The 22,137-nt window shown below is 35.5% G+C and overlaps 6 protein-coding genes across 9 annotated transcripts in view; all 6 read left to right on the top strand.

The window, feature by feature from the left end:
• The window catches only part of LOC105834028 (tubulin polyglutamylase TTLL4), a 201,703-nt gene that overhangs the window by 82,022 nt on the left and 97,544 nt on the right, over nt 1-22,137 (top strand). The gene's annotated exons all lie outside the window — the stretch shown is intronic.
• On the top strand, nt 668-18,832 carry LOC118644447 (probable cytochrome P450 6g2). The gene is made up of 2 exons (XM_036283030.1): nt 668-771; nt 18,004-18,832. Exons 1-2 carry the CDS (start codon nt 668-670, stop codon nt 18,593-18,595), a joined length of 696 nt encoding a protein of 231 aa, XP_036138923.1. The 3' UTR covers nt 18,596-18,832.
• Nucleotides 18,831-19,664, top strand: LOC118644446 (cytochrome P450 6k1-like; the record flags this gene model as incomplete). The annotated part of the gene is made up of 1 exon (XM_036283029.1): nt 18,831-19,664. A coding segment is annotated over one exon (597 nt), but the record flags the coding sequence as incomplete, so codon positions are not given.
• On the top strand, nt 19,663-20,496 carry LOC118644445 (cytochrome P450 6k1-like; the record flags this gene model as incomplete). Its single annotated transcript, XM_036283028.1, has 1 exon — nt 19,663-20,496. A coding segment is annotated over one exon (597 nt), but the record flags the coding sequence as incomplete, so codon positions are not given.
• LOC118644444 (cytochrome P450 6k1-like) lies at nt 20,495-21,328 on the top strand (the record flags this gene model as incomplete). Its single annotated transcript, XM_036283027.1, has 1 exon — nt 20,495-21,328. A coding segment is annotated over one exon (597 nt), but the record flags the coding sequence as incomplete, so codon positions are not given.
• LOC114255267 (cytochrome P450 6k1-like) lies at nt 21,327-22,116 on the top strand (the record flags this gene model as incomplete). The annotated part of the gene is made up of 1 exon (XM_028193550.2): nt 21,327-22,116. A coding segment is annotated over one exon (540 nt), but the record flags the coding sequence as incomplete, so codon positions are not given.

Here is a 22,137-nt window from a genome sequence, read left to right as displayed (position 1 = left end):
GAGTACGTGCGTGCGTGTGTGCGTCGATGAGAAGGGTAGGGGCTGCAGGTACTTTGTATCGGTCGTAACGTCTTGAAAAGAGGCACGAGATAAAAGGAAAGAGCGCTCGATTAATACGTAGGCTAGCAGCACAGAGTTGCATTGCGAATAAACTATTTCAATAAGTTGAATTATTGTTTCATAATGTACATTTTGGTAAAAAGCATACGTCTCGATCTATTTCTTATTCCTTGATATATTAATGTGCGTATGTAGAGAATAGAAAATTAAAATATATTGGTGTAAAAAAGAGACAAGAAGGTGATGTGACGAGAAGAGATGAAAAGAAGAGAATAAACAAAGGGGAAAAATTAAAATCTGATACACGCGCGACGCGATACGATTGAGAATAAGGTACGTGTTAAGTCGAAGAGAGTGAGAGGAATGTCAAGGTAAGACAGAAGAGAACAAGAATTCGTTGTGTGAAGGAAGGGAGAAAGAGAAGGACGCGGTGCATGAGCTGCGCATGAAGCAGCAAGGGCACGAAGGGAAGAGGAACAAGGACGGGTCGTTGTTATTGAACACGTCAACTCATAATCGTCGAAAGCGAAACACGGGGAGAATCGAGGCTACGGTCTCTGCGGTCGAACATGGGGTAGAAGGAGGATAGTCGATTAAAGCGAGTAGGATGGACAGAGGTGATCGATGTGAGGATAAAAAATCAGCCAGTGGAAAGAAAGCACAGATTCAAGGACTGATGGAAAATGAGAAGGAAAGCAAAACAAAGAAGGCGTAAAGGATGAAGGAAATGAGCGTGGCGTACACGTGCAGCACGAACTGCGCACGCTGCATCAGCGAAAGGTACCGAGAGAGAATGATAAAAGGAACTATACAAGTCAGAAGGGAGTAATGTAGAGAAAGAAAGATTGTTACTCAGAGAAAGGAAAAGAAAATAGATTGTTCGCGCGGTGCACGCGCAGCACGAGTTGCATAGGACGCGCTCTAAGAAAGAGCAGCCTATAATCTAGGGAGTAACACCATGGTTGGGTGGAGAACGGTTGCGCGGATAGTGGGATAGGGTGGGATAGGACGAACGAAAGAGAAAGAGGTTCAAGATAGTAGAAAAAGATAACTGATCCCTTCTATTACACATGCACATCTGAGAAAGAACAACGCTAGCCAGAAAGAGATGCAAAAATGGTGGTAAAAAGGGAAGGAGGTGAAGACAAAGAACGAAGATGGAGATCGCTATAGAAGTCGCAGAGGCAGTCGCGCCGAGAGCGAGATGGGGGATAGAGCACGCTGGAGAAAGAAAAGAGGGGAGTGCGTGCTCTGCGTGGCGCACGCGCAGCACGAGCTGAAGAACGCACGAGGAACGCGAGCGAGAACGAGCGATCAGGGGCGCAACAAGGACGGCGGCAACCGTGCGCCACGAGCGAGAGCAGGGTGACAAGAGGGTGAGCGAGAGCGCGAGGCGTCGATCGTCGTAATGGAGAGAAAGAGAAACCGAAGAGAGAAACTGGGAGAGAAACGACGAGACTTAGTTCTTAACACACGCGCAGCACGAGTTGCGCACGGTAGCAGCGTACGGACGCATGCTCAATGGAGGTGAGCGCGAGAACAGCACGTGGTCCGCTCGTGCTGGAGGAGGAAGGGACGAGACATGAAATCGGTTAGGAGCGAGCGGGACAGCAATGGCGCGAGGTGGGATGAGGAAGAACGCCACGTGAGGGAAACGGAGCAAGTCGTGAGGGAATGAAGCGGTTTGCCAGACAAAGACGAGAGAAAGACGGTCGTTAGAAGGACCGCGTCGATGCACCGAGGAGGGTGACGCGTCGATTTGACGAAGGGCGATCTACATGAAGAAGAGGGGAAAATGGGAGAGAGTAGGGGAGGGTGATTGGAATGACGCGTAACCTGTTGCACGGGAAGTCGTAATGCGACGCGCAACTCATGCCTGCGTGAAACAGGTGGCTGCGTTGCTCTATCGTTGCAATTAGTGCAAATTGCATTGACTACTTGTTTTAAATTTTTCTTAGGAATTTGACCGTATAGCGTATATATTGTATAAAGAATCGCGAAATTTTAAGGCCCTTGAAGATGGAACGATCGCGAATCCGCAAATGCGCTTCTCGGTAGTACCATTTCGCCGTGTTGCATCGTTACGTCACCCTTTTCGCCGCAGAACAAAAAAGATAAAACCGATTCTGCAACATGCTCTCTAGTTTTCTCACTTGTAACATTTAATAAACGTGCCTTCTGGGGCTGCCTCTTGCAACGCATGTGTAAATATACGTAACGCGCACTGGGTGACCAGTGATTTCTGATTGGCACCGTCACGTGAGAAAACATGAATAATGCGCTTAACCGCATTCGCCTCGCGGCACCGCTAAATCGATGGTCGCGTTATAGCCAGTAAGTAGCAGCTATTACTATACCGCGACGGACGGCATAAATTATAAGATCGACCGATACACGTATAATTTTTGCATTTAATTCATCCTTCTCCTACTGATTGACCATTAACGCCTCGTCGACCCGTAATATTTTAGTGACTCACTCGGTAAAACGTCGGCTTATCTTATTGGTTACGTAATTAACAGTAATATCTCTTGTTCAATGTATAATACAAATAATCTGTGTTCAATAGTGTAAAATAAAATTTTATTAGTTTATCGTTATTTTTTTACATTCATAGAAAAATGTTAAATTTTGAATAGCATTAGTGTTTTTTTTTTTTAACCTCATCCAAGAGTCTTGATGGCTTATTGCGTCATGTTATTTCTTACGTCAAAATAAGCTATTTCCAAGGTTTACATGATGCATGTAAAGTAGTATTTACGCAAAACGAGCCTATTTGTCATTTACGTTACGTATTCAAGTACCGCCCGCGGCGCTCCGCTTTGGTACTCCAACGTGTCTTTCGTCCCTTTCGTTGACAGGACGGAAGATTTCACTATAACGGGGCAGCCGGCACCACCCGCGCACCACCATTCACGCGAACGCAAGGGGTGACGAGGGATGGCCTGAAGTGGGCCCGTCCGCGGCCCCCTCAGCGAACACGGTCGTAATATTTAGATTCCTGACCAACCGCACGCATCTGTCGGGCCCCTCGTGTCCGACATTCCCCAAGCGAGTGATGCGCTTTTCGAGGGTGCTCTCGCCGCCGGCTTGCCTGCTATCGAGCCGAGGCCCCAGAAGCAACGTGTATATGTATATCTCCTTGGCTCGGTGGCAGCTGGAGGTTTCGCGCGTGAGAACTCGGTGGTTCCGAGGTTCCCTGGTTCTTCGTCGCCACCTGTCCTCGTGCGCTGGCTCTCTCGAGGCGACCGCCAACCCTCTTTCTTCGTCCTCCTTTTCTTTCCATTTCTCTCCCGCACATCAACTCCCTGCCCCCTTCATCCCCGCCGTACTTCAGTACGCTGTACACCAATTTCTATCGCAGATCCCTGACAAGCAACCCTTCGCGACGTAATCACGCTTCGATGAAGACGGTCCGATGAACGAAGAGAAATTAGGACCTCGATTGAAATATTTTAATGGTACTTTGATGAGTCAAGATCTATTAGACACATACGTAGATGTTTTTTTTACAGTATTTTCCTAGGATACTTTGTACTCAACTGTTAAAGATAATAATATAGATAATGATTTAGATGCAAAGCTTACTTTTTCACAAATTAAATTATTTTAATTAGTTTACTATATAAAAATATCTCATATTATACGGAGCAATGACCGATTTTCTATATTATTATTTTAAAATAATATTGAATAACAATTAATAACATTAATTAACATAAGTTTTGAATTTTTATATTTATGGTATCGTTTATATAGTTTTCTTCATAAAGATAGATTCTTTTTTTAAGGGAGAATTATCCTTCAATAATAGATTAATTTTTTTAGCTTAATTGACTATTGAATCTTGTTTCGCGATTCTTAAATCTTACAAATACCGGCATGTTAAAGAATTGTCGTTATTATCGACCTAATTAAGCAAATTGTTTTACAGCAGTTGTTTTACAACGGCTCTTTAATGACTGTGGATAAAATAATTGAATACATTTGTAAAATATAGTAGTTTTTCCTCTCGTTGAAACTTGACATCCTCCATTCTCATTCTCTAATCCTAAGCTAACCACTCTAAGCGTGCGTGGAACGTGTTGGTCGTGTGCGGGAAACACGCCTCACGCTCTGACGGCCTTCGATCCCAGGACAGCCCTCATACGATGGCAAGGTCTACCCCGCGTAGAAAGTTTCTTACAGAAAGAAAACTGGGCCTCGTAACGGTGGGCCTGATGCAGACGCGTCGGGTGGACGCGCCTCGTGACGGACAATAACGACCCGAAACCCGCAATGAAGCTGTCGGGAAGCGAAAATTGCGCGATCAGGCGCGTGAGAGAGACACGCCGAGGACGTTCGGGCAATTTCGACGGCCGACAATTGTTCGCGGATGGGGCAATTTGGTGACACGCGAGTGCAATTGACGACGATAAATCTTCGTTCGTGCTCGCAAGTCATTTGGGTCATGTGCGATGAGAGGGTTAAGCGGATTTGAGACTCGGCGGTGGCTTGAACGCGCGCAGATGGCTTAACGATAGTAACTATATACGCGATCGCCTTTCGCGTGTTTTTCAAATGGTCACGGTAGCGCGATTAGATCATTTGGTGTTTAAGTTAGGGATCTAATGACAGCAGAGCCGGTACCATCAAATTAAACCGTTTGAGATTCGTCAAACCTATAATCGATGTTTAGAATCACTTTAATTAGACCAAAACAACTATTCGCTTCTTAAAGAACGAGACGACGTTTGAAATCGAATTAAGTAATGCGAGTTTTTTTTTTTTTTTTTTTAACATTGTGTATCGTTGGAAGTGAAATTACTTGTGGCACCTATCGCGTACAGTGTTCGTCACGCTGATATATAACGCTTCATGGCGCGCGAGTGGTCAACAAACCGAGGACCGGTGTAACGAGTGGAACTTCGATTTCGCCGCCAGAGCGGAAGACGCGGGTCTGTTAGCTGATTTATGTCGCATTCGAAAGGATCTTTGACTTCGCGAAAAAAAAAGCGGCGGACGTTACGGACAAACAGGCGGGACTGTTTTATTTCAAACTGCCTCTGCTCGCGGTGATTTATTATCGTTCAAGTTTTATTACCGTTCTTCAAGTTTCTTTACGTGCATAATTTATCGGCGCGGCTTTCATATCGAGAGATTGCGCTTTCCGAGGATACTGTTGTCAGAGACGTTTTGATCTCTTTTTCGGGGGCATGGATATTATGCTCCATTTCTTCGAATGCGAACAATGGTGATCTTAAGAACGAACAGTAGCGCTATGATAAACGTCTCGTAAGAGTCATTTATTACATGCAAATTATGCAAATTATGCAGCGTGATGAAGAAGAAATTGAAGAAACTGCAGGCCCAGCTGCGAAGAACCTGAACCTGAGTCATTCTTGCGTGATGAAGTACATCCTGTTTGGGTATGTAAGAAGTCTTCTTCCTTTCAGAGAAGCGTGTCCTTTCTTCGTGAAGTCAAGATCGTCGCCAATGCGATTCAGATTGCTCGATGAACACATGGCTTGCTACCCGTGGTAGCGAAATCGAAGACGACCCAGTTGTACAAGTAGGTTCTGCTGGTCGGCCAATAAAATGGAACGATTAAAAAAAATCTTAAACAGATCGGGTAACTTACACACAAACACACACTGTAGAGATTATTTAAATTTACTGTAATTGAATACTAAGTAATTATTTAATAATATTAATGATATTAATAATTAATTATTGATATAATTATATTGGACATATTAGAATTTGTATGTAAATTTATAAGAAATTATTTACTTTTTTTATTTAAATACGAGCGCTTTAATTAAAATTAAATAAAAAATATTTTATTACACGACATATTTAAATGTAATAAAAAACTCAATTTATTTTAATCTTAAGAAAAGATCGCGTTAAATTTCGTTCGCGATATATTTCTTAACACAAATACGCACTTTCTCGCGATATTTTTTTATGTCGTTCGGTATAAGTGCGCGATGGAACGCAAATTTTTCGAGATAGAAAAATGATTGGCACTTGTATTACCCGCCTGAATAGTCATGATCGTTGTCTGAAACTAGTATAACGAGATTCATCTGAACATCGCTAACGCAAGGAAGCTCAGAGATCCATATCGCGTCGATAATGCTCTTTGACTTCGGATTGCTTTCAAGCAAGAGAAAAATAATCGTTAAGCAGGATGCGCTCGATAACGGTAGCAAGATCCGTTTAGAGATACTCAACAATTTCCGCGGACTGATTATTTCTTATGTAACGTAATTTCATTAGACGTCCGATGCATGACGTGCATATCTCACGCGATAAAAAATTTTTCTCCAGTACAGATTAATATCCGTTTAATTTTGTTTGAAACATTGTTATTCAAATTGAAGCAGATAAATTGTGCCTGATAAAATTTTGGAAATTGCTCGCAAATTAATGTCTGGTATTTGTGTTATCTTTTCATACTTTTATTTTGTTTTATTTTGTTCCTTGCCTAGTTTCTTTACCGTAGCTCATTCAAACGATTTTGGGAGAAACCGCAATTTGGCGTTTGGGAGAATTAACCATTTGTACGTAAATTTCTGCAGTCCCTTGAAGAGAACAAATTGTAGCTGTCAGTCGACTTTACAGGCAGTATCCGTCGTCTAAAATCGGTAAAGGGTTGCTCTCAGATCGTAATTTGAGCCTCTCTTTGTTGCTGCGCTTCGTATCGAGGACGACCTTCGACTTCACGAAGAAGATTGCTCCTGGCAGATTGAAGAGCCGTCACGTGGTTAAACAGGATGTGCGGTGTCTTGCACGCGATTCGGACTTCACCTGACGAAGTCAACGATTTCACTCGATTGCTCTCTTGCAGTTCTTTGAAAAGGCTGAGAATTTCGCCCGAAAACGGAATAACAGTTGTTTCGTAACTCGAAGCGGGAGAAATAAGCGCGCGTTAATTAAATAATTAGTGAGAGCATTTGTTAACGTCGATCAGACGAACTTGTTTATCCTCGATCGTTTCGTGCGACCGAAATTCGACATGCACTTGGTTAATGTAATCGTCAATGTTGATGTAGGGATTTTTTAATGAACGAATGATTTTCGTTGTACAGTAAAAAGAAAGTGCGCACTCCGTACGCTCGAAGCAGGATGCACTCCATCATGCTTCAGATAAATATTTATCGTAACGAGTTTCAATATTTACCAATGGCACTGCCCGATGTGTATTATGCACGTATATACGTGTGAAAGGTTTTTTTAATGGTTTCTCCTGTACGTCGATGCGTTTTCCGCGCGGCGCGACGGTACGTCCCGATAACATCATAAATATATTGTCGGCAATACCGTTTGCTTTGGAAAGTCTGACAAAAATTTTGCAAAACATCATGGGTCGTATTTTTATTAATTAGTCCACCGTCTGGTGCCAACTCGAGCAGGCATAACTGGTTTATCGTTGACTTTATCGCAACGAGGAAGCCACGCGCGCTGATTCGTATCGCGACGGTAACGATCGCACATTGCGTACAACTGCTGTTCCTGCATCGTATTAAATGAAAAGGAAAATACTGACATGGTCGCGAACTTGGTATGAAAGTTCAACTTTACATCATATAATTATTGGATAGAGAAAAAGGCAATTTAGATTCGCAAACTGATCTATTTATAATTTCTTTTAGCAATGTACGTAAAATTAAATACATTGAAAAAAAAGTCATTGATTCAACAAAACGTTTTGTTGCGGGTTGGCAACAAAAGATATACTTAATATAATAATATTTGCTGTTAGTGCAAGTACATGTTGATTAAACTATGTTGATTGAACTATGTATTATTTATATTGCATTATCATGTATTGATGTATTGAGTATATCTTTTGTTGGCAGCCCGCAACAAAAAAATTTGTTGTACCAATTGCTTTTTTTTCAGTGTAGAAACAACCAGATATTTCTTTATTTTTATGTCATTTTTGCTGTCTTACGTTTTGGAATTCATTTTTGTTTATTTTAATACTTATTATCCTATTTTCAAATATATATATATATATATTTTTTTTTTAAGTTTAGATGTTGTTTTTACATCGTTAGGTAAAATGCTTGACTGAATAGATAGCTGTTTGAAACTTTACGTATCTCCGTCGATTTCTTCCAAAAATGTTATTCCGATCGAACGAACTTGATTCGACGTCTACAGAACCGGTACAGAATTGGACATGATTTCGCCGTGGTCCAGCGATGCGTATCTCGCCGAAAGACGCGCTACCCTTCGTTCGATCGCATCCGCAAGTTCAGAATCGACAACAGCAGCGACGGAGAAATATATGTACGTGGGCCGAATGGAACGTGGTCGATCACACCATCGAGATTTCTTTGAAATTTACGCGACGACGAACGTTCGGCGGGCACACTTGACGATTTTACATAAAATCGGCATAAGGCGCGCGAGATGCTCGCGGGCCAAAAAAGTTATGAAGTCCTTGTCGCGCGCGGGTCGGATTGTGTCAACTAATTGGACCACCGGAGACACCGTTGGCGGAGACCGGTATAACGAGCTCCTCTCTTTGGCTTCGCGCCACTGCCACGAACAGGATGCTACGCGTTCGGTCCGTTCGCTCGCTCGCCAATCTCACCGATACGTATCACAATCAAAAGCAAGGATTTCTTGAAAGGGTTAGTATGTTGAACGACAAAAACGATATAGTCTAGTAGAATTAGCTTCAAAAAGGGTCGTTTTGTAAAAAAATTGATAACTCAGGTTTGACTGTGCGTAAAGCACAATTAATATGTGTAGATTAAGATATGTACGTTTGTCACTCGCAAAAAGCTGGGGGTTATTGCAAAATTACGGTTTGAAGTGAGGAAAAAGCAGTTTTTTGCTTGCGCCTTGTAAACTAAAAACGGAATCAAAAAAAGTTTCAAATAAAAGTTGTAGATGTTAAGTAGACCTACAATAATAAATTTGATTCATTAAGATCGGTCGATTAGTTTGGTTGTAAAGTAGAAAAAAAACCATGAAAAATTGCCGTTTCTTAAATTGTTTATAACTTTCTTTAAAATTAACTCAAACATTTGAAATTACAGGAAAACATAGCTTTTATTACGATAAAAAAAGTGTACCAAATCTCATCAAAAAATATTAATAACTTTTCGAGTAATATTTTTCCAAAGTGTAATTGTTTATCCAAAACGCGCTCCACTAAAATTTAATTTCTTCATTTTTGAGATTAGGCACAAACCCGAACCAAAGTTTTTTTTTTCTTGTTAAAAAGTTGCAGTATCATATATCGGTATTACGAAATGTGCAATGCAATTAAGTGCCTCAAATAAACGTGTAAAAAGTAAGCCTAATTAACAATTAAATAACTTTTAAAATATTAACGCTATCAAAATGAGGTAAAATGCATTGAACTGGGTAACTGTTTGGCAACTAACTAACTGGGGTGAAAACTAAAACTCTTCTTTAAGATTTGGTTTTATATATACAGAGTCTTACACAGTAAAAAATTTTGTGTTAAATTTAACACATCTTACATGTCTTAAATCATTCACTCAAATTTTTGTGTTAATTTAACATATTAAACATATGTTAAATAGTAACATAAATATTATGTTATATTTAACATAAAAATAAATGTAAATTTTATAATTTGACATAATTTTTATGTAACAATTTAATGAGAAAATTATATCAAAGTAACACATGTAACATGTTACTTTAACATTATAATAATGTACAACCGTGTTACAATAACATATTATATGTTATTTTAACATTATATAATATTATTTTAACACGTTATATATGTTAATTTAACATATCATATATGTTCAATAATAATTATTTTAGAAATGCTAAAAAAAATTTTTTACAATTGCATATAGATTGTTTCAAGACAAAATCTTTATATGTGCTCTCTAAATTTTTTGGAGTGAACTATTTTTGCCTTAATCGCGCTGCAAGTGGTCTTTATGTAGCGCGTCGTTTGCATTTTATTCCCGAGAGAGTTAAGTCGCTTGCTCGTCTATCGGCGGCGCCGCACACTAACTGGCAGTGCCTGTAGAGTAAACTTAACATTTTTTTAAATCAATTTTAACAGATAAATGCTGTTACTGATAATAAGGAACATATTTATTATATAAAATTAAAAGTACGTGCACATTGTGTTATTTTTACACTTTTTTTCAGTTATTTTAATAATTTAACACTTTACTTGAATTAACACAACAGCAATATGTTAAATTAACACAACTATGTTATAAATTTAACACAAAACTTTTTACAAGGATAAATTTTAACACAAATACAAAATGTTTTTTATACCGTGTATAGAGAGAGAATCCAAATGTAGGTGGTTCAAATATTCTAATTGGTAGGACTCTTTTTCAGGATTATGTGGTGGGTGAATTCTAAGTTTTCTTATTGAAAAAATAGTTTTTCCTTTTTGACTAATCATACGTTGAGTTAAAAGTTTCCCTGTTTTCTTCCACATTCCTTTAATTTTATCGAAGGAATCCGACTTATCGCGTAAGTTATCTTCCTTTGGGTTTAAAAGATAAATAATTCTTTATCGTGCTAGACGTGCTACGGTATGGTTTGCGGATGGAGAAAACGGTTATTTATTTTTTGCTAATGTTTAGATTCTTTATTGCTAATTTTTTTTGTGAGGAAACGTGAAATCTTACTTCGAACCCGAGTTTGTTTTTGTATTTGTATCTTCAGAATTTATTGTTTGTTGATTCGATATTCAAAAGGAGTTGAAATTATCAACTTGGTCGTTTCGTCCATCCATGTTTGTTGTCACGTTTCTAACAGACTAATCTTAGACGCATAAAGAATTATCGGAGACCTTTGAAACGGAATTTCTTTTGTAATCTTATTTGTTTTTCTGACGAAGGGAAATTGTGGAGTCTGCCGGACATAACAGTCTACTTAATATCTATAACTTTTATTTTAAACTTTCTTGGATTCCATTTTTAGTTTACAAGGCACAAGCAAAAAATTGCTTTTTTCTCTCTTCAACCCGTAATTTTGCAATAACCCGCAGCTTTTTGCGAGTGACAATTGTACCTATCTTAATCTACGCATATTAATTGTGCTTTACGCATAGTCAAACCTGAGTCACCAATTTTTTCCCCCAAAAAGTCTAATTCTACTAGACTATATGGTTCGAGCGGCTCGAGTCCTTCCCTCGTGGCGCAGAGCGCGCTCTCATTCGCGTAATTTGAAAAATTAATACTTCGGCTATTATTGGAAATAACCAACAACTATGGTGGACCTTTATGTCTACTTTGATCCCGTTTATCTTCCCATGAAGATACTTTCATACCAGATATGGGACACCCTGCATAAAAGATAATCTTTATCTCTTATTAAGCTTACATGTATATTCAAGATAAGTACAAATCACATATTTTTAATTAAAATGTGTGCAGTAAGAAAACCAATTTTAGCATCGTAGAGAACCGATGACTTTGATAGATACGACTATTAAATTATTTCGAAATATTTAATGTGTACAGTAAGAAAACCAATATTAGCATCGTAGAGAACCGATGACTTTGATAAATACGACTATTAAATTATTTTGAAATATTTAATTTCTTTTTTAAGAGGATGCTGAACTGCCCGTCAAACTTGATCGAGGTCGATAACATAGAGTCATTCATTTATCTTTGTTCATAAAAATATTTGTTTCAAAATACAAATTATGTAGCTTATACTTATAAATGAACGGTATCCCTTAGTTCAGAATAGACTAAGGAATAAGACTATATTCGTCAAATTACGATTAGAAGCCATAAAAAAAGTTATTTGTGGGATCAAATTTTATTCATCTAAGCGCTTTCACTATAGATTTCTGAAAATTTGATCGCACAAAAAACTTTTTTACGGCTTTTAATCGTAATTTGGCGAATATAGTCTTATTCCTCAATCTATTCTGAAGTAAGAGATGCCATTTATTTGTACATATATGCTACATAATTTGTATTTTGATGCAAATATTTTTATGAACAAGGATAAACGAATGACTATACATTATCGACCTCGATCAAATTTGATAGGCAGTTTAGCATCCTCTTAAGAGCAGATAATGTAATATTCTTAAACATTACAATTATAGTAAAACATATATAACTTTTAATATTTTACTAAAATATTTTTTTAGTAAATTTTTATGTCATATAAAAAATTAAGAAATACATTTTTTTTTAAATATAAAATGTTATAAAATCTTATCATAATAATGTATTATATATACATATAATAACTTGCTTATTGAGCAATCTTTTTTCGGATTTCTCTCTTTTTCTCTCTTTTCTCGCTCATTTTTTTATTTTTTTTTGGAACAGATAACTTTATCTGTTTCAAACATAAGAATTCCATAAACGTGTCACAACTACTGTTATCATAGTAGAGCTTGACGATATGAACACGAAATTTAATCTAAAAAGATAATGAACATACATATCTTTACCGGGTATTTGTATTCAACGCACTAACCAACGACGTTGTAACTACACATCAATAATTTCACACTGAAGATGGCCAAAACCAATGGCCGAAACGTTTGTGTTACTAATTGTAATATTAATTATTAATTATTAAAAAGATACCTATTGTAAGCAAAACCAACCTGATTCGGCTCTTGTTAGCTGTTTTTTATATTGTTCATTTATTTATTATATTTTTAGAAAAAAAGCCAACTATATATTTACATTTCAAATTTTAATTTAAAATATAATATTAAAAACAACAGACATTATAATACAATACTAATATAACATGAAAGCATATAACAAAGTGACTGCAATCAAATTACCTTTACTCCTATTTTTTTCTGACTTCTGCGATGTAAATCCTCACGCGGCTTAAATATCGTAATTTCATCCTATGCGTGAAAACTAGCTATCGTTAGAAAGCAGTGCTTAAGTCTATTTGCCCTTTTCGAGCCGGTTCTAGAAGGGACGCCTCCTATGCCCCCACTACTGTGCGCGGCTTTATAATATAAAGCCAAACTGTTCGTTGAGTCAGTCAACTACAATAAAAGTGAGAGAAAACTAATACGTCATGCTGGACAATCAGACAAATAGATTGCTTCAATTGCACTTGGTACCAAGATAGATTCTTTTTATCATCCGAACGAATTTACAGATGCAGGTACTTATTTTAAAGTAACTAATTAAAGATTAGTCTTATTTGATTATATCTGAATTTTTGTACTATATTTTAATTCCATCAAAAAATCTTAAAAAGGTAAAAAAGATACGCCAAGTACATAAACGCATGCTTTCCAAAATAAATTTGAGATCAATACAATTAGCCAAGTATATTTTAAAAGACCTAAAGAAATTTATTAAATATCTATTTACAAACGGGCTTGATAATTAAATGATTAAAATCAACCAACGGGATAGTGAAGCAAAAACTTGGTGTGCCCGACTCGTATTTTTTCTGAATTTCCAAGGCTCTATATTATTGATATTGATAAATGTATATACAAGAATGCAATTAATGTGACTCGGATATTGCTTTACTATCTGTCAATTTCTGCTTTATTATATGTTATCATTTATATTCTTATTTTTCAAATAATTTTTGAATAGAATTATTTTTGAATGCGTTTATATACTTGACATATCTTTTTTAACTTTGTAAAGTTTTTTATAAGTTATTATTTTTTTATTATTTTATTCGTACAAATAATCTTCATATTGTATAACATTGACGGGTCATTGCGTCTTTTTTTATACTAATTTTTTTTTAATTTGTTTGGTATAAAATAATAATAGTTATACAGAAAAGACGAAGAATAAATTAAAAAGATATTTTTTGCATGATTTCTTTCATGCAAAAGAAATTAATTATGGGAATAATGAAAAAAATTGCTTATATATAATTTTATATATTTATATTTCAAGATTTAAGAATACATATGATTATACATGAGCAATGTAGGTGCGGGAAAGCGAACATTATTTTTTGTATTCGAACTGAATAATTTTTGGTTTATTGTCTGAATGAATAACAATTTTCTCGCTCATCGATAGTTTCTTCTATAGAACTTAGAAAAGGACAAAAAAACAGTTCAATGTTTGTAGGTTGGTCTTGCCTAAATCGAGTTTCGACGAATGCGCATGCGTATAAGGCCCTTATAAGGTTATAGACCTTTTCCAAAAATCCGTTATTCAGTTGAGCTATTGTCATGCCAACAGTTAGTAGTGCACGATCGAGCACGTTTCAAGCCAACATGTGTTATATTATATGCTGCAGAATTGCAATCTTTACTTTATTTTTATCTACTATAAATTTTCGTAAGTACTAATGTTTAAAATATAATAAATATTTTTGCAAAATAACATACGCTTAAGCAATATTATATTTGTAAGAATACTTTTTTTCTTGAATAGTTTTTGTTATAATGTTTAGAATCGATTATACATTGATAATTTTTCTTGTTTTCCGTATTAAATAATTTATCAGAATTATATAAATTATAAGTTTTTAAATAATCTTTATAATAAAAGTAATTTTTTTATTTTTAAGTGCATTATAAATCCATTTAAAAAAATGGCAAGTAAGGATGAAGTATGCCTCCTTTGCGACAAAATTTTATTGCCAAAAGACAAGCGAACAGTTAAAGAGCGAGCTATATTATCTCTCATCAAAGCCAGCATCAAGAGGAAGGGCCAAAAGCATGTGCAGCTAAAAAAATGTACATCGCTTGACATCCATCCCAATTGCCACACTTTATATCTCCGAGAAACTAACATTAAAGCAACATTGAAGAAAGCTTCAGCATTCACCTCACGCAACAAACGAGCAAGTAGTAAAGCACGAAATTTTAATTTTAGTAATTTTTGTTTCTTTTGTGGCGATGATGCATCAGACGATTACATAGATAATGTATCAAAGAATAAACGTTCTGTAGTTTGACTTGTGACAAATAATGATACTGGCATTAGAATTTTAGAGACAATTACAAAACGATCTGATAACAATGAATGGTATAAAACGATTATATATTCTCGATTAAACAATGTATCAGACTTAAAAGAACAGCGTGCGCGTTACCATGATCGGTGTATGATGCGATTTTATAATTATTGACTGACTAATATTCCAGGACATTCTATTACTGATATAATGTCTACTACTATACAATTTATAATTAATTATTTATTGGAAAATGCCGACGAATGTTAATTTTCATTAAGATATATTTTTGAACGACATAAGACAGAAGAAAAACTTGATCTTCGATTTATCTGTAATAAATTGCGCGAACATTTCGGCAATGACATTATTATTGTTTCTGTGAAGAATGATTATATAATTTCTTTTCTTGAAGTCAGAGATAATATTCTTTCAAATGACTGGTATCAAAACGATTACAAAATGAAGAAGAAGAACGTCAGAGAATAGTCGAAACCGCGGCATACATAATTCTTCAAGATATTCGAGGGCATTATTATGATACTGAAAATTATCCTGCTCCAAATTGTTTTTTAAAAGACGTTAATTCCGATGTTCCGCCTAATTTAAAATTATTTCTTGATATCCTCATTAAAAAAATTAAAGTTTGATGATTGTAAATGGAATAACAGGGTCTCTACATATTCTCATTGCATAATTTCTTCAGTAAGACCGCGGTCATTTATATCGCCAATTTTGTTAGGCTTATCTTCCATGTTACACAGCAAATATGCATCAAGAAACTTTATTGATTTATTAGCTTATATTGGACTTTGCTTGTCATACAGTGAAACTTTGCTTTTTTAGACATCAATTGTACAAAAACCCCAGCAATAATCTTAACGATTCTTATCTCCAATTTGTTTTTGACAATGCTGATCATAATACAAATACCATCGATGGTCGAAATACTTTTCATGCTATGGGCAGTATAATGTGTGTTACACCTTCTTCATAAGTCACATGCAATGAAAAAGTTAGAAAAATTAAAAAATATTCCATCTGCATATACAATTAGTCAATTTGGTTTTATAGATCTTAAGCAATTTGAGAAAGGTAATTTTTCAGGCCTCAATAATATTGTAATAAAAAATTTAAATATTGATAATCAAATTTCGCAAAACTTTGAAATAACTTCCATTGATTTTTTATGGTTTTATGGAAAACATGCAAACCCAGGAAGAATAACTGGTTGGAATAGTTGGATGGAACGGGAGCGGTGCACATACACACGGTGCATTTGGACACGATATCTTGCGTACGGTTTAAATGACCACGATGCATTTGCACACGGTGCATTTGCACACTGTGCATTTGGACACAAAAGAAATTTTGTTAAAAATGTACACCAGTTATATGCACATGTAAAATTTGTCCACCGGATATTTGCACACGAAAAAATGCCCACCGTTTACTTGGACACGTTTACGTGTATGTACACCGCTTACTTGCACACCGTTTACTTGCCCACCACTCATTTGCACACAAAAAAATGCGCACCGATCATTTACACACGGAAAGATGCGCACCGATCATTTGCACACGGAAAGATGCGCACTGATCATTTGCACACGGAAAGATGCACACCGTTTATTTGCACATTGTTCAGTTGCACACCGTTCAGTCGCACACCGTTCAGTCGCACACTGTTAAGTTGCACACCGTTCAATTGCACACCGTTCAATCAAACGCATATTAAATATTCAAACATTATGGCTGCGTTTGCAATGTGTATATGGGTTAGCGATTTGGCCGGGGGGTTCGGGAGGGGGGCTTCCCTTGCATCCCCGTGTGTGTGTGTGTGTGTGTGTGTGTAAAGCATTTACTGCACCACATGGATTTGCGACTTAAATGGTGTGAGATTGAATTGAAATGTAACCAATTAGTTGGTCAAATTCTAATTCAGTCTCAATCTCAATCTCTAGTCTGATATGGTTTTGATTGTTTTAAGTTTGTCTTTAGATACCATTTCGTTAATTACGAAGTATTTTAACGATAAACTTAAGAAGATTTTTAAATATAAGATTAAACTATAAATATTAGTTTTGTATTAAATTATTGGCTGCTGTGCTCCTGCAAAAAACAATTGTCAGGAAGGATATTGGCAAGAAATAAAGGAGATGATATTGAGCTGGCAAATAAGTTTTAATACAAATAAATTACAAATAGTACAAATAAATATTTTAATACAAATATTTTATTACAAAAACTTGGCGCCGCTAAACCGAATAATTTACCAGCTCCCTTACTTTTTTCTTGTGCATGCATTTCAGTGTGTGTGTTATGTGTGTGTGTGTTTACTATATTGTCAATGTGTGTCTATGTGTGTGTGTTTTTAGTGATTTAGTTTATAAGGAAGCGATTTTTAATGTCTCACTCTTTAATCTAATAGTTATCTTTATGGTGATAGCGCCATTTTATTTTGATAAATTATGACGAATAGTTGTATAGACCAATATTATGATTATAAAATTATAAGAACGTTAATATAATTTAAACAAACTGTAATTTATTGTCAAATAAGTATAAAAATATGATTGGTTCCAAAGTTCCAAAAATGACTATAAATTATAGTAATATTACTGCAAGATTTTTTTTGTGTAATACAATATTAATATTAACTTAAAATGTTAAATTAATTTACAATTTTTGTTGAATTTTTATTACTTGTAAATATCTACTTTCAATGTTACTCTACAATATTTTTATTTTACTTGTATTATATCAATATTACTTTCGATAATATTTGAATCTCGAAGTCGAATAAAATCGTCTTGGGACTTGTAACGTCTTTAACCGGCCTGGGTTAATCGCTCCGGGAGCGATTAATGACGTCATAATCACAGCCATCTTTCTGAAGAAAGAAATAACTGTGATTGGCCAGTTTTAGAGGAAAAGGACCTGAGACGGCGTCGGTCGCAGCACCGGTCGGAAACGCCATTATTAAATCCCTGTAATTATATGTTAATTATGTATTACATTTATAAAATTTTAATATTGATCACTCAGATTTAAGATAAGTTATTGGAAGAGACGCGGCGTTGAATTTCTCACCTCCAATCTGTTTTTTGGCAACCTCAAAAATGCCGTGTTATTCCGTTCCCCATCATCATGGCACATCGGCGACTTACACAAGATGGCTCCTCCGGACGCGCCATTTATTGGTTTTTACATCTTTCATAAGTCGTGTCTACTATTACGGGATCCAGAGATAATTAAACAAATCATGATCAAAGACTTCGATACTTTCACCGATCGCTACTTTGCTGGCTTCCATCAGAAGGACAGTATGGGCATGAAAAATTTGTTTGGCATAAAGAATCCGACCTGGAAATATGTGCGGTCTAAGATCAACCCTACTTTAACGAAGAGCAAGTTGAAAAATATGTTTCCATTGATGATAGAGATTACAGAGCCAATGATGAAATATATAAACGATCAACTAAATAATCAAGAAACTGTAAAAGTGTTGGATGCTCAAAATATTTATTATAAGTGTACAACTGATCTGATCGCTTCAATAGCGCTCGGTACTAAAATAGACTCTTTTTATCATCCAAACGAATTTACGGATGCAAATACTTTTTTTTATTTAAAGTAACTAATTAAAGATTAGTCTTATTTGACCATATCTGAATCTTTGTACTATTTTTTAATAATTTTATTTATGATGAAATATCTGGAAGATCAACTGGTTAATCAGGAAACAATGTTAGATGTTCAAGATATTTATTACAAATATTAGTTAATCAGGAAACAGTGTTAGACGTTCAAAATATTTATTACAAATTATATGTTAAATATGTATTATATTTATAAAATTTCAATATTGATCACTCAGATTTAAGTTAACTTATAGGAAGAGACGCGGCATTGAATTTCTCACCCCCAATCTGTTTTTTGGCAACCTCAAAAATGCCGTGTTATTCCGTTCCCCACCGTCATGGCACATCGGCGACTTACACAAGATGGCTCCTCCGGAAGCGCCATTTATTGGTTTTTACATCTTTCATAAGCCGTGTCTACTATTACGGGATCCAGAAATAATTAAACAAATCATGATCAAAGACTTCGATACTTTCACCGATCGCTACTTTGCTGGCTTCCATCAGAAGGACAGTATGGGCATGAAAAATTTGTTTGGCATAAAGAATCCGACCTGGAAATATGTGCGGTCTAAGATCAACCCTACTTTAACGAAGAGCAAGTTGAAAAATATGTTTCCATTGATGATAGAGATTACAGAGCCAATGATGAAATATATAAACGATCAACTAAATAATCAAGAAACTGTAAAAGTGTTGGATGCTCAAAATATTTATTATAAGTGTACAACTGATCTGATCGCTTCAATAGCGCTCGGTACTAAAATAGACTCTTTTTATCATCCAAACGAATTTACGGATGCAAATACTTTTTTTTATTTAAAGTAACTAATTAAAGATTAGTCTTATTTGACCATATCTGAATCTTTGTACTATTTTTTAATAATTTTATTTATGATGAAATATCTGGAAGATCAACTGGTTAATCAGGAAACAATGTTAGATGTTCAAGATATTTATTACAAATATTAGTTAATCAGGAAACAGTGTTAGACGTTCAAAATATTTATTACAAATTATATGTTAAATATGTATTATATTTATAAAATTTCAATATTGATCACTCAGATTTAAGTTAACTTATAGGAAGAGACGCGGCATTGAATTTCTCACCCCCAATCTGTTTTTTGGCAACCTCAAAAATGCCGTGTTATTCCGTTCCCCACCGTCATGGCACATCGGCGACTTACACAAGATGGCTCCTCCGGAAGCGCCATTTATTGGTTTTTACATCTTTCATAAGCCGTGTCTACTATTACGGGATCCAGAAATAATTAAACAAATCATGATCAAAGACTTCGATACTTTCACCGATCGCTACTTTGCTGGCTTCCATCAGAAGGACAGTATGGGCATGAAAAATTTGTTTGGCATAAAGAATCCGACCTGGAAATATGTGCGGTCTAAGATCAACCCTACTTTAACGAAGAGCAAGTTGAAAAATATGTTTCCATTGATGATAGAGATTACAGAGCCAATGATGAAATATATAAACGATCAACTAAATAATCAAGAAACTGTAAAAGTGTTGGATGCTCAAAATATTTATTATAAGTGTACAACTGATCTGATCGCTTCAATAGCGCTCGGTACTAAAATAGACTCTTTTTATCATCCAAACGAATTTACGGATGCAAATACTTTTTTTTATTTAAAGTAACTAATTAAAGATTAGTCTTATTTGACCATATCTGAATCTTTGTACTATTTTTTAATAATTTTATTTATGATGAAATATCTGGAAGATCAACTGGTTAATCAGGAAACAATGTTAGATGTTCAAGATATTTATTACAAATATTAGTTAATCAGGAAACAGTGTTAGACGTTCAAAATATTTATTACAAATTATATGTTAAATATGTATTATATTTATAAAATTTCAATATTGATCACTCAGATTTAAGTTAACTTATAGGAAGAGACGCGGCATTGAATTTCTCACCCCCAATCTGTTTTTTGGCAACCTCAAAAATGCCGTGTTATTCCGTTCCCCACCGTCATGGCACATCGGCGACTTACACAAGATGGCTCCTCCGGAAGCGCCATTTATTGGTTTTTACATCTTTCATAAGCCGTGTCTACTATTACGGGATCCAGAAATAATTAAACAAATCATGATCAAAGACTTCGATACTTTCACCGATCGCTACTTTGCTGGCTTCCATCAGAAGGACAGTATGGGCATGAAAAATTTGTTTGGCATAAAGAATCCGACCTGGAAATATGTGCGGTCTAAGATCAACCCTACTTTAACGAAGAGCAAGTTGAAAAATATGTTTCCATTGATGATAGAGATTACAGAGCCAATGATGAAATATATAAACGATCAACTAAATAATCAAGAAACTGTAAAAGTGTTGGATGCTCAAAATATTTATTATAAGTGTACAACTGATCTGATCGCTTCAATAGCGCTCGGTACTAAAATAGACTCTTTTTATCATCCAAACGAATTTACGGATGCAAATACTTTTTTTTATTTAAAGTAACTAATTAAAGATTAGTCTTATTTGACCATATCTGAATCTTTGTACTATTTTTTAATAATTTTATTTATGATGAAATATCTGGAAGATCAACTGGTTAATCAGGAAACAATGTTAGATGTTCAAGATATTTATTACAAATATTAGTTAATCAGGAAACAGTGTTAGACGTTCAAAATATTTATTACAAATTATATGTTAAATATGTATTATATTTATAAAATTTCAATATTGATCACTCAGATTTAAGTTAACTTATAGGAAGAGACGCGGCATTGAATTTCTCACCCCCAATCTGTTTTTTGGCAACCTCAAAAATGCCGTGTTATTCCGTTCCCCACCGTCATGGCACATCGGCGACTTACACAAGATGGCTCCTCCGGAAGCGCCATTTATTGGTTTTTACATCTTTCATAAGCCGTGTCTACTATTACGGGATCCAGAAATAATTAAACAAATCATGATCAAAGACTTCGATACTTTCACCGATCGCTACTTTGCTGGCTTCCATCAGAAGGACAGTATGGGCATGAAAAATTTGTTTGGCATAAAGAATCCGACCTGGAAATATGTGCGGTCTAAGATCAACCCTACTTTAACGAAGAGCAAGTTGAAAAATATGTTTCCATTGATGATAGAGATTACAGAGCCAATGATGAAATATATAAACGATCAACTAAATAATCAAGAAACTGTAAAAGTGTTGGATGCTCAAAATATTTATTATAAGTGTACAACTGATCTGATCGCTTCAATCGCGTTCGGTACCTTGTACTAACCTGGCACATACCCAATAAAGCATCCAGAAAAGCGCTATCACCATAAAGATAACTACTAGATTAAAGACTGAGACATTAAAAATCGCTTTTTTATAAACTAAGTCATATACTAAAACACACGTTCAAACTGGCAATATAGTAAACATACACATAATACACACTGAAATGCATGCACAAGAGATAAAATAAAGGAGCTGGTAAATTATTCGGTTTAGCGGCGCCAAGTTTTTGTAATAAAATATTTATTTGTATTAAAATATTTATTTGTAA

The sequence above is a fragment of the Monomorium pharaonis genome, chromosome 2 (genome assembly GCF_013373865.1).
Source record: "Monomorium pharaonis isolate MP-MQ-018 chromosome 2, ASM1337386v2, whole genome shotgun sequence".
NCBI classification, from domain to species: domain Eukaryota; kingdom Metazoa; phylum Arthropoda; class Insecta; order Hymenoptera; family Formicidae; genus Monomorium; species Monomorium pharaonis.
This window is presented reverse-complemented; position numbering and strand designations above follow the sequence as displayed.